The sequence below is a fragment of the Molothrus ater genome, chromosome 2 (genome assembly GCF_012460135.2).
Source record: "Molothrus ater isolate BHLD 08-10-18 breed brown headed cowbird chromosome 2, BPBGC_Mater_1.1, whole genome shotgun sequence".
NCBI lineage: Eukaryota > Metazoa > Chordata > Aves > Passeriformes > Icteridae > Molothrus > Molothrus ater.
In genome coordinates, this window is record NC_050479.2 from 35,835,373 (window position 1) to 35,851,920 (window position 16,548).

Consider the following 16,548-nt stretch of genomic DNA (forward strand, 5'->3'; position numbering starts at 1 on the left):
GAGTTGCATCGAGGAAGCCCTTTGGAGGGTCCATGTGGTCCCCAGTGCATCACCCACCTCCTCCTCCTCAGGCAGGAGGAGGCAGAGTTGCTGCTGCTGCCAATGCGCCAGGATAGAGCGATCTCGGCGCGGGAGGAGATGACGCAAAAGGCAGAGCTCCCCCCAAAAAAGTGTTTCTCCAGGACGAAGATGGCGGCAACTTAGCCCAGGGGCCCAAGATGCCTGTGCCCATCGGGGGCCCCCAGCCAGGCAGTTCCGCCCCGTGCGCCCGGGGACACCGCGCCCGGCGGCAGCAGCGGCGGCAGCCGCAGCCCATTGTCACCAGCAGCGGCGGCGGCCCCGGCAGCCTCCTCCTCCTCTTCCTCTTCCTCCTCCTCCTCTTCAGCATCCTCGGCAGCGCTCCGGGAGCCCTGCAGCAGCGTCTCTCCAGTTAGAGCGGAGCGGGGAGAGAAGAAAGAGACTGAGACAGCGGTGCAGGCATCTGTGCCGCGGCTCGGGGCTGAGCAAGAGGAGCAGCGGCGGCAGGGAGGAAGAGGAGGCGAGGAGCCCTCCCGTAGCCGTCCGTCGGCAGCGGGGGACGCGGCATGCGGTTGTCCGGGCGCAGTGGGCTTTTCTCAGGAGGGAGATGGGGAGCTGCGATCTGACCATGCCTGGGTGAGAGGGGGAAAGGACCAGTCGCGCAGCCCCGCCACCACCAACTATCACCACCACTACCACCACCACCACCACCACCACCGCCACCACCACCACCATCTCCTCTCCCTCCTCCTCCTCCTCTCTCTGCGTTATTGCTCTTATCTTCTCCACGGCACTCCGCGTTGGATGGACTGGGGCTGTTTCGTGTGGTGAGACCAAGGCAGAGCCACCGGCAAAAACCAACAATATCTCGGAGGAAGAAAAAGAAGAAAGAAGAAAGAAAGAAAGAAAAAGAGAAAGAAAGAAAAAAAAGAGGAAGAAAGAGAGAAGGGGGACAGTGGAAGAGAGAGAGAGAGGGAGAGCAAGCGAGCGAGAGAAGGGAAGGCAGGCAAGAAAATCCCCCCAATCTTTTAAGTCAATGCATATTGTGGTGACACTGGCAAAGGAGCCCTCACGGTGGAGTCGGCCAGGGCTGTGCGTTCCCAAAATATGACCAGGGGTGCTTGGATGTGTAGTCGGCAGTATGATGACGGCTTAAAAATCTGGTTCGCACCCCGGGAGAACGAGAAACCCTTCACGGATTCAGAGAGGGCTCAGAAATGGCGACTGTCCCTGGCATCGCTCTTGTTTTTCACGGTCCTGCTCTCTGATCACTTGTGGTTCTGCGCCGAGGCCAAATTCACGGGGACCGGAGAGAAGGAGCAGCCGCCGCCCGAGAAGCCGGAGCCCGCGGAGCCGGAGCTGCTGGCGGGCATGGGGGAGCCGGCGCCCCCCGCGCCCCGGCTCCTCGCCCCCCCCTCGCCCTCCCTCCCGCCCTCCCCCGGCAGCAGCGGCGGCGGCCGCGGCAGCCGCACCAACGGCACCGAGCCCCGGCACGGCAAGGCTGCTTTCCTGGGGAACTCCACCGCCAGGCCCCCGGCGACGTGCCCCCCCCCGGGCTCCTCGTCCGGGCAGTGCTTCAGCGTGGGCGACGCGGAGGCGGTGTGCCAGCGGCGAGGGGGGTCGGGGCGGCCGCGGGGCACGGGGCAGAGCCCGGCGCCCGGCTGGGACCTGACGGATTTTTACCTTTCCTTTTGTAATTCCTACACACTTTGGGAGTTGTTCGCCGGGTTGTCCAATCCGGACACTTTGAACTGCAGTCTGGATGTGGTGCTGAAGGGGGAAGGCTCCTGCAGCCAGTGCGTCCAGGCTTACCAGCGCTACGACCAGCACGCTCAGGAGAAATACGAAGAGTTTGAGGTTATGCTCCAGAAATATTTACAGTCGGATGAGTACTCGGTGAAATCGTGTCCTGAGGATTGTAAGGTAGGAGCCCCTGCTGTGTTTCCTGTCCCTGGCTGTCGGGCTGGCGTGCCTCCCTCGGCTGTTGTGGCTGCCGTGGACCCTGTTGTGCCTGCTTCGGTCTGTGCCCCTGGCGCCGGCGGCCGCGGTTCTCACGGTGCAGGCGATGCTGCGGAGGGTATCGGCCGGGATGCCCCCCTTAGCGCGTTATTAAAACAGAGGAAGAGAGAGGGGGAAGCTTGAGAAAACGCAAAACGAAGTGATCCTCGGTCCTCTGGGAGCGTAGCGCTGGATTTCCCCCTCCTCATGAATATGCGATTGGCTCCGGCTCGGCTGCCGGCTTCCAGCGGGCTGGGATGCGACTTGGCGGCAGGCAGCGACAGGGTCTGCATGATAATGAGCAGGGCTCGGAGCGGCCACTGGGGTCGGGGCTGCCCGACGGCGCTGCCCTGGCCGCCGGCCCTGGGTGTGCGGCGGCCGCGGTGCCCGGGCACGGGCGGCTCTCCCCCCGCGGGCCCCGGGCGCGCACCGGAGGCTCCGGTAGGTTCCGCCGGGCGCTTGGCCCGGGGCTGGCGATGCCGGACGGCGGCAGAGCGGTGCGGCGCCGGGCCTCCTCGGGAGCGGGAGCGGGACAGTGTTTGCAGGCGCTCTGCCAAAATCTGTGGAGCTGGGCAAAGCTGGAGGACGAGAGTGTCTGTTGGCGGGCACCGCAGTGACCCTTGGTTGGGAAGTGATGGTGACAGCGTTTCGATAAGCCGCGGCTGTTTCCTTTGGTGCCACTGGTGACGGCTCAGAGAGACCCAGAGGCTTTTCTTTTCCTTTGCTAGAAGGCAGAGGGTCCCACTTTGGCTCTTGTAGATGTTGCCTTCTCTGTACTTTTACACAAGATTAGTTGGCCTATCTCTCAAGACAGGGCAGAAGAAAAGAGTTGTCCTCGGTGCCTAAAATAGCTAAGGGCATGCTTTTCTTCCTGTTTGAGTACTTGGTAGGAGGTGAATATTTCTGCCCTGAACTAGATTATCTCGACTACTGTAGCACTAACCAGTCTGAACCAAATTCTGTTTTAGCAGTGGAATACAACCATGCACGCCAATCACTGCTCTAAATAGGAGGCCTGGCAGTACCTCTGTGCTCTGTAACTTCAGCAGGGCCTTCTGAAATCATTTAATGGTAACAGCCTATGCCAAAACAATCCCATTCACCAATCACTTAGTATAATTTTGTGCATATATTTGCCACAAAAATGGATCCAGAGTCCCTCCAGAAGCTGAAATAACCTGCTATCTAATTGGATAAAGGTAGGAAAGTTGCTGTATTTATTTTTTCTTTCTAAACTTGAAAAAAGTAAGGTAGAATCACCAGAAGTGTTGACTCAACTGTTTTTAGATTGCAAACACAGTGTGTACACACTCATTGCATATATGCTATGTACTCAGTTACTGATAATGTAAACATATTTTATTTCCAGTGTGAATTGGATAAGTAAAAAAGGGTATCCAATGTACATAGATCTCTATTGCTGTAAGGAAATCTCTGTCATTTCGGTAGCTCTATAATTAGAAATTGACCTACTATTCCATGATGCCAAATGATCAGCATTTTCATTCCTCAAGTGATTTTTTGTATCACAGTTTAGTTTGACTGAACTTTACCACAAAGTCCTCAGTTGCTCTACAGAATATCAGGGTATGAAAGGTTTTGGAAATGAACAGAACAGTAAATTTATGCTGTTTAAGCGATTTTCCCTTCACACACCCAACGAGGAGAAGTACTTTTTTAATGATAGAGAAAAGGTTGTTGACATTAAAAATGATTGTGTGAAACTTTAATGAACTAGACAAACGCCAGTGACCTACATTTCTGCGGTTCTGAATGCCAGATGATATTGCTTTATGTTTTGAGAATTTGGCCAACCAATCTGTGTTAAAAATGAAAGATATTTCAGAAGGGGAAAGGAAAAAAAAAAGCCAAACCATGGGTGCATCTTAGTCTGTTTTCCCTTTCTCCAGGGAATCTGGTGGGCAGTGCGGGTGCCCACCCAGTGCGGGTGGGGAGCGCAGTGGGGCGAGCCGCGGGGCTGGGCTGGGCTGGGCTGGGCTGAGCTGGGCTGGGCTGGGCTGAGCTGGGCTGGGCTGAGCTGGGCTGGTCTGCACTGCGAGGAGGGCCAGGGGACCGCTGTCCAAGGTTCTGCAAGGCAGCGCACGCAGAGCCCGAGGTCAGGCGGAGGAGATGCCGCTCTCTGTCCCCGTGCCCTGGTTTGGTGTTTCTGGGTCCCTCTGGAGCCTTTTGATTCGTGTGGATAGTTGCGAGAGCCAAGCGGATGGCACGTCCAGTGGTCTGGCGTGTGTGTTCATATGCTGGTGCATGGGCTGACCTGGAGAGTGTAGAGGTGAAACTGGAAACTCGAATACTTTGTGACTGTTGTAATATTTAGTTTATAAAACTCAGGACTTGGATTTTTGGATTTTTTTTTGTTGTTTTTTTGTTTTTGTTTTTGTTTTTTTGTGTGTGTGTAAGTAAATATTAATTTTTTGCATGTTGTATATTTAGCTAATTCTTAGGTAAAGCATCAGAATAGAAAATAACTTGACATATGTGTGGTTTAGGTACACATTATTTGGTGGGCGTCATGGTTTATATGGTGACCTGCTTTTTCTTTTAAAAAAAGTTCTAAAAATACTTCCTTTACTCAGTAACCACGTATATAAGCCTTGCCTCAATACAATGAAAGGCTTGTTAACTAGTCTATTTATATTTAAGATGTCTTTAGAATTCTTGGAGGGTAGCTTTATTCACAGAAAAAGAGATATTTTCATTCAGTTGACCAATTATAGCTTATGACAAACAATAATAAAATTTACTCTGAATAACAGTCAAGGATAAACTTGCAATTGGGTGTTGCTTCCCCCTTCCCCAACTCACCTCAACACCATACACCATCCTCAACTCAGTCAATTCTCACAGTAAAGTGTGAAGGTTATGGTGGGTTTCTCAGCAAGTTACGCCTTTCCAGAAAGTGCTCTTGGTGATAACAGATAGTACCTATCACAAATGCCTTTGAGGTACGAGTATAAACTTCAGACTTTATGTTTTCATTCTTTTATCTGAAACCAGAAGAAGATGAACTATACTTTCAAGATATTCTGTCTTCCACTACATGTCTTCTTGTCTCTGAAGAATATTTTAAAGTAATTGCTTTATATTGCAGAATTTTGTAGACAGGAGTTGTTTGACTTACAGATCACATTTAGCTATTCTGTGTGGTGAGTTTCAGTTTTAATATATGAGTATACTCAAGCTTTTTTGTTTGTTTTTCTTAAGTGTACTGTCCTGTAATTAAGGTCTCACCATCAAACTTCTATTGAGTTGCATTGGGGTTTTTGAAAAATTTGTAGAAAATGCTGACAATTTTTAACATTTAGAAAACAACTATTTTTGGTGGTGTCAATGAATATGTATATGCCTTTTATATTGTTTGTATGCCAGTAGACTTTATGTATTGTTTAGAAGCTTGGGATGTCAGTGTTGTCTCACTATAAATCTATCTCCAACTTATTTCTTATACACTCTTCTTAAAGTCTGATGTCTCTATATACTGTTTCCTTGTCTTGATAGTCACATATTAGTAATGGCTAAACAGTAAACATAGGAGAAATATTTGAATTTATTACATAATTAACTAGATGGTGAAACAAATTTCTGTAGCCTTATTGAATCACTAAAGTAGCAGAGTAACTGGAAATCTGGATTTACACTTCTGCTTTTCTGTTTGAAATTGAATTCAGAATTTTAAAAAATGCTTATGAAATCTTGTTATTGCCTATTATAAATTTGTGGTTATTTTTGCAGGGATTTGTCTTGGAAATATGTATAATTTCTTGGTTTCCAGAAAGTAATTTTTATATTCAGTGTGTCACAGCACAGTATTCAGACAATTAACAGAAACTGTATTGGCTTGATGTTGGAAGACACAGTTCCTCATTATGACTTGTCAGCCTTCTATCAGGGGAAATACTCAAGCTTTTATTCTTAAGGCAGCAGGCAATCGTTCTGTGGAATAGAAGAAAATTCTGGCTACTTCTGATTAAGAACTGGGTCAAATAACTAAGTAGGACATAAAAATGTAAAGATTTTTAATATTTTTCCCTTTTTTCTTTTTAAAGGTGGAGCTTATATCTTTGTGATTAAGTGTCAGAGGCCAGGGCTTTCCTGATAAATGTGTTTATGAGTGTTTGGACAAGATACCAGTCATCATTTTTGACACAGGTTTCCTTAACCTAGTGCAAGTTGAGAGTGTTTAAAGTGTGGCCTTTCTTAGCACTAGTTAAAATATTGAAATGTACAATTCAAGTAAGTGCATATCTTTAAAACAGCATTAAAATAATTTGCTTTCCTTCATAGAATATCAAAGAGGAAAAATAAAAAAATACCAACTCTTCTTACATCAACATTGCTAAAAAGCAAATTTTGGCTGACATCCTAGGTGCTCAATGTGTACGCACAGTTTTCTGGTTTTCAGGAATTAGATATCATTTGATAACTTCTGATTTGAGGATTATGGTATTGGTATCAAAAATATGTCATAGAATACCTGAGTTATAATACTACTTAGTTGAAAAATGTATGTCAATAAAGGCTTTCATCATTAAGTGCAGATTATATAGTTGATAGGAGTATAGAGTTGGTATTTCTCTTACTGAGGAATTTTTTTTCATCAAAGAACTGTGCTCAACTACTTTTATTTGAATAAGAGGGTGATTGGAAGTTATTTAAAACAATTAAAATCACATTTCTTCTTAGATGTTATCTGGAAATATCAAAGCCTATATGAATCATTACTTTCCTAAGAACTTTTTCCTAAACAGCATATGTAGTCTAATTAGGTTTTGATTTAAAATCTCCATTAAGCTGGCAGAAAAGAGCAGATGAGAAATACAAACCCAAAAGCTCAAATGATAAAAGAACCCTTCAGTTACAAAAGATCACATAGAGCAGCATCTGCCACAAAGTTAGATATTTCAGTTGCACATATTAATCACATATTTATACAATGATAGTTCTATGAAAGAGTGATATCTAAACTAATCAGAAGAAACCCATACAAATTAAACCTTGAAGATCTGTACTTGTGGTCTAATACAAACAAGAAAAATCCCCACATTAATTACTGAAGTAGTGCCTTTTCTGAATCTCTTGGAATACAATTCTTTTTTTAAAAGGAATACTATGCTGTACTTAAAAAATACACAATACTTAAATGTTTACACCTTTTAAGTCTTTGGTATAAAATACTGTGAAACTAATGTGATTGTATAAATTGATGCTTGCACAGTTTTATGTTCAATTTGTTCAGGTGATTTTTTTAAAAAGTAAATGTTGAATTATTTTTCAAAATTAGTTTAAGAAAAAGATGTGGATGAATTTAGTATAACTCTTCTTGTAGTATTGGTATACTTCAAGAAGCAACACTGACTATGTGCTAAGGGATTTGTATTTTGGCCTAGAATTTTGGTACAGCAGTCAGTCCCAGTCTCCTATTTTGAGCTAGGTGAATGGCACTGCACTCAGGGAAGACTGTGCACATGCTTGTGGTCATTCAACAGCTTAAATGCTTTACTGGATCGGGGTCAGATTTCCTCACTCCTAAAAGAGAAATTCCCCAGGGTGTTCTTTCCAGAAGTGCATTAACCCCACATAACTTTTAAAAGTTTGCATCTAGTTGATCATCAAGGTACTCATCCCATTCATAGTGTCAATGGATACAGCATTCCTGATTTAGGAAATAAAAGGACTGCAGATTACTAGCACAGAATAGTTGAAGTGCATTCCACCCTAATCCAGTAACCACCATTTAATGTTTCAGAGTATTAATGTCCCATTGTTTGGGGTGTCATGGCTCTGCCCTCAATTTCAGTTTGTTCACTTGTTCTCTTTACCTCAAGCAGGGTGCTTCGCATGCACCTTGCAGAGACTGTGACAGCCTTGCTTCTTCATTTCAGGTTCTTCTGGGAAAGGTAATCAAAATGCAAATTATAGTTCTATCACTTATCCTGCCTAAAAATCATTTGGTCTATACTTAGTCATTTATAACTTCAGTCTTGCACTAAGATCCATACTGTATTTAGATCTGTGAATTGCCTAAAAGGGAAAAAATAACTTAGAAGCTGAATTCTTAAATGTTACATTTTGATAAATATCAGTCATAACACCCCAGAACACAGAAAAATAAAGTAGTCCATATGACAAAAAAAAAAAAAAAAAGCAGCTAGATATCCATTATTCACAAAAAATATAAAAGTTTAGATTCTCTTTGTGGATTCTAAAGAGGACATACTGTCATTTTATATCAGATACAAACACTCCCATCCACTGTTGACTTCAAAAGTCATATTAGATGAATTCTAACAAAGTGATTTTGGATAAAAAATTAAGTTAGGATGAAATTATGCTTATATGTAAAATTTAACACTGAAAAAGTTTGTAAAGTCCTACTACTTGTGTCGTCCTACATCAACCTAGTGAAAGCACAACTCTATTTCACCGCTAGGATATCTATATTCTGTTGCTGAAGAATCTGTGAGCTATGTAATCTGCTTCTTAGGGATGAGAATGGGAAAGAGCCTTCTATGACATAAGTGCATTTTCATCACTTTTTTTTTTGAGAGAAAACCAAAATCTTTTACATATGACTTTTCCAGTTGTTATTTCTGTTGAGAAACTAGACAATAACAATTGCAGGTCATCTTCTTAACAGACATTTTTGCAGGTAGATCTGCTAGCTAGAGATTGTTTATTTTATTCTCCCTTCTCTCTTTACAAGGAGGGTAGATTTTTTGGGAGAGTGGAGTGTCTGTGTATGAGAATTTCTTCCCTTAGTCCAAATCAGAGGAAACTCCCAAGACTACCCAAACTCCCTCCATCAAGAAACACACTTATGCCACTTTGCTGCAGTAAGCATACTGTACTTTTCTAAGTACTTTTCACTGTACTTTTCTCTTGTCAGAACTGTAGAGCAAACATCTCCAAGTGAGAATGTGTGTGAGCTTGATTTCCTTTAAAACATCAATCAGTTAGATGAATAGAAATGTAGTGAGGCACTGGAGACATATTCTGGCTTGTAGAGAGATTTGATTAATTTGGAGATATGTTAAAAAAATAAAGACCAAATTTCTTTTTGGATTTGTGAGTTCACCTTGCTTGCAAGCAGTGTAGGTACATGAAATATGTGAATTTCTCTCTCCTTTAGAACATGCACACTGAAGAGCTATATCAACTAGGTCCCAATCCATAATGACAAAAATAATAGGGCGTAATGTAAGTGACTCTGAAGTGAAGCTGATCAATGCTTGATACTCTCCCATCCTTCATCTCATCTCGCCTCCTCTCCTTTAAAAAAACTAATAGATGTGTTTGAAAGCTGTGTTTGACACAGGATTGGCCTCAAGCCTTTATGGAACAATCTGGTTGACCCTTTGAAGGGTTGCATTCAATACTCTGATTGAATGCAACAAAGCTATTGGTATGAATGGTGATGACAAATGCTGAAGTGACGAACTTCAGCAGTTATATATTAATATTTTGGTCCTCTGAAGTGTGTTTGAGAGCCCGATGGAAATGTTCACCTTTAATATCTATTGATTCTGAGAGTTGATTCAGATGCTTCATCTTTAGAAGAAAACCTCATGACTAAAAACAACAGTAAAGATCATCTGAAGTTACCAGCAAACAATATGTTTCAGTCTAGGTTTTTGGAAGTTCTCAACAGCTTGGAAGTCATTGTGGATGTTTTAAATGACTTCAGCAAAATTAAAAGGAAATGGTACCAGACAGATAACAAATAAAAACGAAAGGTCCAAATTTTCACTTTTGATATATGATATTGTCATTTTAAGGATTTTTTAAATGTTGTGATTTAGGTTATTTCATTATTAAGGTATTATATTTTCAAATATTTCCATTATAAAATTTTTAAAAGTGAGAAAAAGAAAGAAATTGTATTATGTTTGCATTTTGGAATGTGCAATGTGTTGCAGCTTTTAGGAGATATTTTCCATGGAGGAAGTATGATATCTAGAGTGCTTTTTAAATACATGTTTAATTCTTGTTGATCCTCTGCATGTTAGATTAGATGTTGCCTTCAATTTGCCTGAACACTTATGTAAATGGTATCTTGGGCCTGTCAACAGACTTCATCTCTGTTAAGCATCATAATGAAGTATCTTTATTACATTTTAAAGTATTAGCAATCCAGAATCAGAGGGCATTCTTTATTAAGAAGATGGGAAAAAAGATGAGATACTTTGAAAAAATATTTTTCTCATTTTATTAATTCTTTAGGAGAATAAGAGAGTTTCCAGAGTTTGCTGATTGATGATTTGCTAATCATTGCTCTCCATTGGTTAGCTTGCTTTCTGTATTTAGGGGGTTACACTTACAAGTTCTTCCTTAAAAAAAAATAAAATGTATGAGACTCATTTATTTATATAAATACTTGGATTTCAAGGGAGACCTTGAGCAACTCTTAAATACTTTAATATCTATATTAAGTTAATTACATATCTCAGAGACCTCTGTATGTAGTAATAGATGACTAAATGCTAGATGATAAATATAAGAATTTATTCATGTAAATTTATTTTTCATGATGAACAGTATACCAGATGGAAAACCTCTGGCTAGTTTGGAAAGTATATTCTTAACTCATATTAGTTGATTTGTTGTCCTCATGATCAAGAAAATACAATATTTTACTGGCATAACTTCATTTAGAAGGGTAATTTTTCACTAGTAAAGTTACATTTTCAAAGGCACTAAAATCATCTCTGCTGAGACAAATTTTTGTATACACATACACTGGATTAAAAAACATCTGTTCTTCAAAATAAAACCCAGCTTGTAGAACAACAACTAAATGGCAAATGAAAAGTCCAATCTGTTTTTAGGCTATTTATATTGAGAATAAGTAAAGCAAGTATATATATTTGAAAATGTACCCACAAAAATTAGATGCGAATTTTATATGACTACTCTTAACATTGCCTTCATCTATATTTGTTGAAACTGGATTTCTGTATAGAAGGGCTTCAGGATAATGAAGACATACTTCATAGCTGGAAGTGAAAATTCCTGTGTATTGAACAACTTACAACTCACTATGCAACTGACTGCGGTGATGTGTGGTATAGCACATCACACTTCAAAAGTAAATTATTTTTAAAATATAAGAGAACTATAAGTTCCAGCATATATTAGCAAAACTATAGCAATAAAATTATGTATGTAAATTGTAATTTTTATAATTAAAACATCTACAAGGAATCCCAAATCCATGCTTTGGTAAAGATTAAAATCTCTGAAGGGATTAAAGAGAAGTATTACTGTAACATCTATTTAGAATACTGATTGTTAGTAAAGTCCTTCAGCAAGTTTCTGGTGGTTTCCCAGTGGGATGTGTCTGTACTGATTCTAGCCCTGTTAAAGCCAGGAAATCAGTGTAAGCAGTGGAAAAAGATCGACGTCATCAGAACCTCATTTACTGGCCTTTTTTATTATTTAGTAAAGTATCCCAAATGCATCTGTTTTAAGATAGTACAAATTTTGTACCTCTAGGGGTACAAACCCATCCTTGAATGTTTTTCCTTTCATACTATGTTCAAGCTGTAAATATTGTGGCACAGTGCTTTAATGAGAGACTGGGTGTATTGCGAGCAAGGTTTTCTTTTTGCAGAAGGGAGCAAGTATGGGAATCTCAGAGCATCCTGTGAGTGGGGATGCCCCAGCATGTGCTGCCTGCCTGGAACTTAGAAGCTCTGCCCTGGAGCAGGGCCAGGGCTGAGGATATATGAGGATTAGATTCCACTGGCTTGAGGTTCTGCACTTAAAAGGGGAAGCAAGTCAAAAACATAGCCAAGGTCCCCTGGGATGACTTTTAAAATTCTTCATGCATCCAGAGATGAGAGATGTTCATTTCCAGTCCTGTTCTGCTCTGGAGTTAAAGTCTCGATGTAATATTTCGACAGAGAACCTGACAGAACTCGGACCAGTATTATGAAGAAATAGGACTTTCTGAACAAGCTACATTTGAAATATTACCCAAATTATACTGAAAACAGAAACAATTTTTGTATTTTTACTGTTTGGTTTTTTTTTTTTTCTCATTTATGCTTTATGATGTAACAATCCTTGGGGAAATGACCCCTATTATAAGCTGAGTTTAGCTAACAAGATATAGCATAGCACTGGAGTTCAGGAAATGAGGCTTCCTGTTTTATATTCCAATTCAGTTAGAAGTACATTATGGTTTCTTTTGTCTCTATTTAAATCTCATAATTGTTAAAGTTGAACCTTATAAATGCACATTTTTTGTTGCAACCTCACTATGAATTTAATGAAATTAAATCATTGATGTAACAACTGCTTTTTAAAATCTAGGTACTGAGGTTAATTCCTGGGACCAGAGCAGAGAAAATGTACTGCAAGCCAGTCTCTGTACGACAGATATGAATTTAAAATATTACTTTATTTTCATTTGTAAATATAGGCCAATTTTCTTTAGTCAGCAATCCACAACAACATAAACCAGACTAACTCCATTGAAATAAATGGCTTTACTTGAATGTAATGCTGTTTGGAGAGGAGGAACATGATACGTTAAAAACTCAAATATATGAATTCAGAAGGACAGTTTGACTCAGACAGATTTCTTTTACACACCTTGCTACGAAAAACAATATTCAGACTGCTTTAAATGCTCATTTTCCTGTCTTTGACTGACATTACTAATTTGTTATTGTTGTTGGATTGATAGTTTTTTCCCCTTTGTTGTTGTACTTGTCTTGATTGTGTTCTCTTATTCTATTGATTTTTCAGGCACTGCTGTAGAAAAATATTATGAGCTTAAGTTGTTCTGCTATCCAGGGAGAGGAAAACCTTGACGAAAACAAAGCAAAATTATTTGCCTATTTGAGCCAAGGGTGTAGGTCATCCACCAGGGTTAAAAGGAGAGATGATGATCAATAGTATTAATAGTTTAAATCCAGAGATGATGCTTTGATTGGTGCAAAGACAGTCTGTATTTATGCTGGCATAAACACAGCAAAAAATTTAAGTGTAAGTTGAAGAATTGATCAGGTAATGGAAGTTTTGCTCTGTGGTACACTTCAACACTTATAAAAAAGGTAGTAATTTTAACACTGACATCTTAAATTAAAATTACAGGTTTGATACACACATATGTGTGTGTATATATATGTATATGTCTTAAAGGAAGTGGAACAAAGAAATTATTGATGTAGGATTAAGTATCCTGGAAAGGCTAGGACAGTTCTGCAGTAGTCCTGTGGAAATCTGAAAAGTCATGAATTACAGAAAATTAAGAAGTACAGGAAAATGTAGCAATTGTTTCTAAATGGTCTTCTTCTTTTTTCAGGATTTGTTTGTTTTCTGTGTGGAAGTGTAAATTACTTAGGGTATTTTCTTTCTTTCATCAATACTTCAGAAAGGTTCCACAGTTCCACAGTAAAAGTAGAATACAAATGCATCTATTGTTGGGGTGCCCACTAACCCTGTCTTACACTGGTCTTCACAATACATTTGTAGAGACCCTTTCTGGAATATTTTAGATGATTTTTGTTTCTGTGTCTCTATTTGCACATTACAACAAAGTTTATTGTTCAGTTTATATGTGAGGGGTTTTTTTAAGACCAGCATATTTTGATCACTGTGATTATCTGGGAGATCAGGTTTTTATTACTGTTGTATAATGTAATTTTTATATTTTTTCTGCAATATTTTAAAGGGCTGAATGGTGTTAGTTTGTTCAATAAAAGCATGAATCGCAGTGACTTCCCAAATATTTCTTTAAAAGTTTTTTAGTTTCTGGTGTTTCAGGGTTTTTTTTGATTGCTACAGAAACAGTCATCTTTAAATGATGGTATGAAAGTAATTAATTACAGCATGGTTTTTTGGGTTTTGTGCTCAATAGTTTTTAATGTAGGTCTGATTTGAAGAGTGCCAATAGAAGTTTGGGATGGAAGAGATCTTTTTCTTCTTTTATAGTTGTTTAGACTTGCAGGAGGAGGAGATATGTTTTGTAGTTTGCAGAAAATATTTGCATCTCAGAGTATTACCAAAATCTTAACTGGTAGTGAAGATCAGTAGCTCATAGGAAGAAATGTGATAGCTGTGATAGCTGTGAATATCAGTAGACTTTTTTTTTTTTTTTTTGGTTCCTCTAAAGTTGTACTCCTGACTCCTGAGTACAGGGTAAAGTATATATGAATACAGAGATGTTTGAAATGATTTTATGATATGTTTGAAAGAGAAGAAGAAGACCTGAAACCTTTCAAAGGTTTTTTTCCCTGCAAGTAAAGCACTACTGGGGAACTTAACTATTACAGTAATTCAGCAGTTCGAGGCCATAGGGGGCTGGTGCACCATGAGATGCAACTGTGATATTGCTCACAGGGCTGGTCCTGCTTCACACTTTGCTCCTGACTTTGTGTCTTAATAGAGTTAAAAGGCAGCTATTTATTTCTCACAGGGTCTGTAACAAATCACAAGTGCCTGAGCTGAGTACAGACAGCCTGCAGACCTCAGGCTGTCTCCATCAGCATTTCAGTTCAGGTCTGAGGTGTGCTTTGGAAACTTCCCACTCACTCCTGCTGGCACTCTTACTGCCCCTTGGTTCACCACCCAAGCTGCATTGCTGTCTGCTGAACGCAAAGGCATGCAGGTGCCCAAGAAGTGCACCCATAATGAGCAGCAGGCACTTTTAGGGATGTGCAGTCACTAAAAAGGACTGGGGCTAGCCCAAAGTAAAACCAACAAAACACATGTAATGGGGGTACCAGGCTCTTGGCACAGTTTACAGAGCATCTCTACAGAGTCACACTCCCTCTTAATACTCATATAGTTATGGTTAAAGAGGCTGAAATTCAACCTGGAGATAATTCCCAAAGTATCTCAGCAATCTCTTTAGGACTGCAGCTCAAGGCCCTGAGCCAAATTGCTGAAATGATTCACTGCACCTGGCTCTAGATAATCATGGCAGTAGTGATCATGTATTATCCCTTTTTATTTTTTTTTTCTTTTATCTTCTGTTGGCATGCCTGTGAAGGTGATGCAGATTTTTTGCTCTGTGCTTTCCCTGCATCTGCCAAGCCTCTGTGCAGCAGAACCACTGCAGCTCTGCTGCATTTTGGGTCTGCCTCTGTCCTCACTGTGGATTTCACAGCACCTTCCCAACACACAGACATAAGGCTGAACAGAACTGTCAGTGCTTCATTGTGGCAATTCTAGAGTTTTTAGTTTCGGAATGGTGCAAAAATATCTAAATAATAATGAAAGGAAAAATTTTTGTGAGGGAAACTTGCAGCAGTGAAGCTAGTCTGTCCAGTCTTCATTTAATACTGCCCTCACTATGTTTTAATTGTATTTTCTTTTTTCCTGCTAAAATAAAGAAAAAAATACTATGATGCAGTGTTCAGGCTAGATTTTAGGTAGCCACTGAACTGACAATTAGCTATGCAGGAAAGCCTAAGTAGCTGATTTTCTTTTTTAATTATTTCAGTTTCTATATACATGTGAAGACTTCATTTTCTTTGGCTCTCTTCAGCATACAAGACAAAAGTGTGTCATTGTTATGGATTGATATTATTTTTCTTCACAGAGTAAGACTTTTTTTCTTTGAATGATTAGAAATTACTGTGCAGTTCATAAGAAAATAGAACATTGGAAGAATATTTCTCTGCTGATAGACTATTTGCTGTTGGTATACAAGGAACTACCACCTTTCCAGTTTTTATTATATAGATATTTTTATTGCAATATGCCCAGTAATCACAGGTCATTGCTCTTGAGCCCTGACAATTCATGCCATGTATTGAGCTTGTTTTAAGTAAATTTAATGGACTTTTAGGAAGAAAATCAGTTCTTCTAGAGGTCATATTCTAATAGTAACAATGTTCCTGATGATCTGTTTGTTTGGGGTTTTTTTTTTTTTTTTTTGATGTTTTTAGCCTTTAGTAACCATCAGGAAGCTTTCTTACCTTTTCCTCAAGCTTGAAACCTGAGTAGGGATAAAAGGAGGCAAGAAAAGTGATATACTGACCTAGCAAAAGTGGATAAAGAAATAATTGGCTGAAATAGTATCAGTGTGTGTGTGTGATTGATCAAAACACGAGGAGAATACCTGCCAGGTGATCAGCACTTTCTCCACCACCAGATGTTACTGACCTGACCAGGAACTGCAAGGGAGACCCTGCAGCAGAGACAAGACATTGCCCAGCCAGCAGGAAAAGCAGTCAGAGTGGCAGACAGCCAAAACTGCAGATGTTTGGCTAAGGTCAACATAAGAGTAGACAGAAAACTTATTCACATAAGACTTCAGTCAAATGTATCTCAGGTTATACTCATGTTGCTTTACCCTGAAGCCTGAAGGAGCTGATACTGAAGAATGACAAAACTGAAAAGACTGTGTTTTTTGGCAAGCCTGTCTGTAGGAACTGACTACTACACTGCTCAGTGATCTGCTCTGGGAATAAGCTTGGAAGGTAAAATGAATTTTACACCAGACCAGAAAATTGTTTGTTAGTTTGTAAAGTTTCTTCTTAATTCATATTCGGTAGTAGT

At 40.4% G+C, this 16,548-nt stretch overlaps 1 protein-coding gene across 1 annotated transcript in view; it reads left to right on the forward strand.

Moving 5' to 3' along the window:
* Positions 1 to 1,125: 1,125 nt before the first annotated feature.
* NALF1 (NALCN channel auxiliary factor 1) overlaps positions 1,126 to 16,548 on the forward strand; it is a 443,548-nt gene continuing 428,125 nt past the window's right edge. The window contains exon 1 of the mRNA XM_036385700.2: positions 1,126 to 1,941. Coding sequence (XP_036241593.1) covers positions 1,126 to 1,941 — 816 coding nt within the window. The remainder of the gene's footprint in view (positions 1,942 to 16,548) is intronic.